This window comes from Bison bison, unplaced genomic scaffold (genome assembly GCF_000754665.1).
Source record: "Bison bison bison isolate TAMUID 2011002044 unplaced genomic scaffold, Bison_UMD1.0 scf7180017850926, whole genome shotgun sequence".
Taxonomy (NCBI): Eukaryota; Metazoa; Chordata; class Mammalia; order Artiodactyla; family Bovidae; genus Bison; species Bison bison.
Genome location: NW_011481499.1, coordinates 394192 through 397528, shown reverse-complemented (window position 1 = coordinate 397528; position 3337 = coordinate 394192). Strand labels below are relative to the sequence as shown.

The window sequence follows — 3337 nt, the reverse complement described above, 5'->3', positions numbered from 1 at the left end:
GGAGGGTAAGGGCGTCGGGGACTGGGAGAGGGGTGGGGGAGACCTCTGGAGAACCCAGCCCTCTCAACCCTCTTTCTTACCTCCTCCCCCAAGGAAAGTACATTGCTTCTTCATTCACAACATAATGTGCATTTCTCTGTAGCAGCTAGGAAAGATCTGCACTCAGTGTTCAGAATCCCGAGATTTAGACATTCAAAAGGCAGGAAACTTAGCAGTTTGGATACCATGTTTACCTTGTGTCTTATCGAAACCCCCAAAGTTTTGTGACTGTAATTTGAAAGTATTTAAAATTTTTTACTTGAAAAAAGCACATTTATATTTTTATCCTCCCCCCCCACCCCTTTGGATACAATGAGTAATTTACTTTTGTTACCTCCCATTGTTTTAATTAAGAAGCCAGTTTAGGGATTTCCCTGGTGGTCCAGTGGTTAAGGCGCCGCACTCCCAACACAGGGGCCCTGGGTTCAGTCCCCAGTCAGGGAACTAAGATCCCCGCATGCTGCACGACGAAAAGCATCAGATGGGAAAGGAGAGAGGTCCTCATGAGCCCCGGCTTGTGTCCCGGCAGCATCACTGACGGCGCCGTGGAGCCCCTCAAGGCGGAGCTGGCGGAGCTGGAGCAGCTGGTCAGGGACCAGCAGGACAAGATCTGTGCCGTGAAGGCGAACATCCTGAAGAATGAGGAGAAGATCCAGAAGATGGTGTACAGCATCAACCTGAGTTCCAGGAGGTGAGAGCTCAAAGCTGCAGACTCCAGGGGTCCCTCAGCCTGCGCTTAAGGAGGAGGCTGGCACTTCGCTCCTGGTGTGAGGTTTCAGTCTGAAGGCGGCGGTGAGCAGCTCACAGCATCATCCTCCTGGTTTTCAGAGCTTTACCACCTTAGGCACGTTCGGCCTGGGAGAGACCGTGTTTCCCTGCCTTCCTCCACTGGAACACTCACTAGTTACAAACGGCTCTTGCGGACACCTCTGGTGTGAGACATTTCTCTGCAAGCCTGGTCTCTGCCGTCAGCTGTTGGGTTCTGGGCCGGTCCGTCCAGCGGGTGAGCGGTGCTGGGACCACCCGGGACACGGGTGTCCAAGACCGCAGACTCCAAGCCTGCTGACAGGACTGCTCGAGCCCCGAGTGAGGCTGGTTGCACGTTTTAACAGGAGCCTTATAAAAGCAATGAGGCCCAAAAAGCAGAGACTTGTATTTTTAGCTCACTTCCACTTGCAAAGGGTTCATTTCAGCCCGTGTCTTTATAAGGTACCCACGAACTCTAGTTTTTAACCTCTCTGTCATTGCGTGTACCTTAACGCAATTCTTATTGCTCCCTATTATGTTTTGCTTATTTTTCCAGCCCTTAAAAGTTCATATATTTAAAAAGGAGATTTGACTGTGGCCTTTGCGGGCATCGTCTGACTTGAGAGTGTCATAGGCCGCATCCTCACTTTCTTCAACATCGAGCCCCTGGGCTTCCCCGCGAGCACATCAGTGCAGCTGTGGGACCCCTCATCCTCTCTAGAAGCAAAGCTTGCTGTTCAAGCCAACGGCCCAGGCCTGTTCCTTTGCCCAGCTGTAAGCACCCGGGCACCTCAGAGACAGGTGGCTCAGGAAGAACCTGTAGAAGGAAGACTTTAAAGGATGCACAGGAAAAAAAAAAAATTAAAGGATGCACAGATTTGCAAAATTTTTTGATGTTACCATTTTTTAGAAATTTTTTTTAAAGTGAAAGTTTTTTTTAAAAAAACATGGTTTATATTTAGTTTTTCACTACGTATAATATTGTAAATACTAAAGTCTTGTATTTGTGTATAAAGGATCTCACCGTTTGGAGACATGCTTACGGGTCTTAAAGTCTGGGTCCTGACACTTCTGTTCTGCATACTATTATTTATGATGTAACCCAAACAGTGTCATTTTAAATGTTAGAATTTCCTGAGAGAGTTTTGTTTCTTTAAAAGATTAGCACAGATGGCACAGTTAAGTTTTTCCTTAGTGTCATTTCCAAAGTAAATCTGTTACAGAGGTCGTTCTATGATTTTTGAAGCAAAGTTCAAGATTGGATTATTAAGATGTGCCATTGTGAAACACTGGTCTTTTTCTCCTTTCTGTAGTTAACCATAAAATTCTGTCTGCTGAAATGACACTAGATATTAACACGTCATTGGAGGAGGGGAGGTGGACCGGTGACCCAGGCCTTCCCACGTTCACAGTCTCTTTTCCACCGACTCAAGTGACAGCCACCACCCCAAAGGGACCCTGTTTTGCGTCAGGTTAAGAAGTCTACCTTTTATGAATTTGTAGGTAAGACTAGAGTTTTTGTGTTGCAAAAAAATCGCATACACTGTATGTGAGTCAAATTTTGTATGGAATAGTCTCTCAAATTGTATCATAAAATTTATTTTTCTTTTATACATAAATCATTAAAAATAATCACCTGTTTTTTTTCTATCAGCATATGGGGTTGTGCAGTTCAGTTCACACCTGGAAAAAAGCATATGGATTTTTAAAACTTCAGCATGTGTGCAGTTTTTTTTCTGTGAAGACAGTTCAGGCAATTTATATTTTCACTCATGACACCCCTTTTCTGTATAAATTGGAGTCTTATATAAGGCAGGTAAACACTTTTCAGGAATTTTATGATCATTCATGAAGTCCTAGGAAGTCGCTGCATGTGGTTATGACTGTATTCAACACAGATGAATAAATCCTGTTATTTATAATTTCGATAAAATACGCAAATAGGATTATTAAATGTTTTCTTCTGCTATGGCATGTAAGTTTTCAGGAAGTACTGGAGTCATACTTTAGACATTTTAATTAAAAACAATTGAGCTGGTTGGACTGACATTTATATTTAAAGGAAATATGTCAACCTTTGAAAAAATAACTTGGAAACTAAAATTCAAGCTTTCTACTTTGATATTCATACTTATTTTTCTTCTCAATAAGCAACTTGAAAACTAGTAATTGGACTCTAGGAAGAGAGGTGGTGGTGTTTAGTGACGGTGTAAGTGGAGCTGGGGTCTTGGGGGGTCTGGAGTCCTCAGCCTGTCGACAGGTGCCCCCGAAGTATTCCTGGACTTCTTCTCCAAGCCGCCCTGACCTGACCAGGATGTGTCTTCCGCTGACGTGCGCAGCGTGGGGGGGACTTGAGCAAGAGGAGAGGTGGCCAGACCTCTCCCGGCTTTTGAATAAACAGCATGGTGTCCCCAGTCACAGGCTTAGGGTGACCAGCCAGCTTGAGCTCCCACAAAAACCGGGTTCAGAATGAGACTACCTTTGGATGTATCTTCCCTGAAAAGTTTATAGAAACAATCTAAAAAGGAATAAAAATTATTTGGTTTCTCCT

The 3337-nt window shown here is 44.2% G+C and overlaps 1 protein-coding gene across 1 annotated transcript in view; it reads left to right on the top strand.

The window, feature by feature from the left end:
- The window catches only part of TRAF3IP1 (TNF receptor-associated factor 3 interacting protein 1), a 57163-nt gene extending 54288 nt beyond the window's left edge, over positions 1 to 2875 (top strand). Inside the window, 1 exon segment of the mRNA XM_010849548.1 lies at positions 569 to 2875. Within this exon segment, the coding sequence (XP_010847850.1) occupies positions 569 to 734 (166 nt within the window). The 3' untranslated portion in view covers positions 735 to 2875.
- Positions 2876 to 3337: the final 462 nt, after the last annotated feature.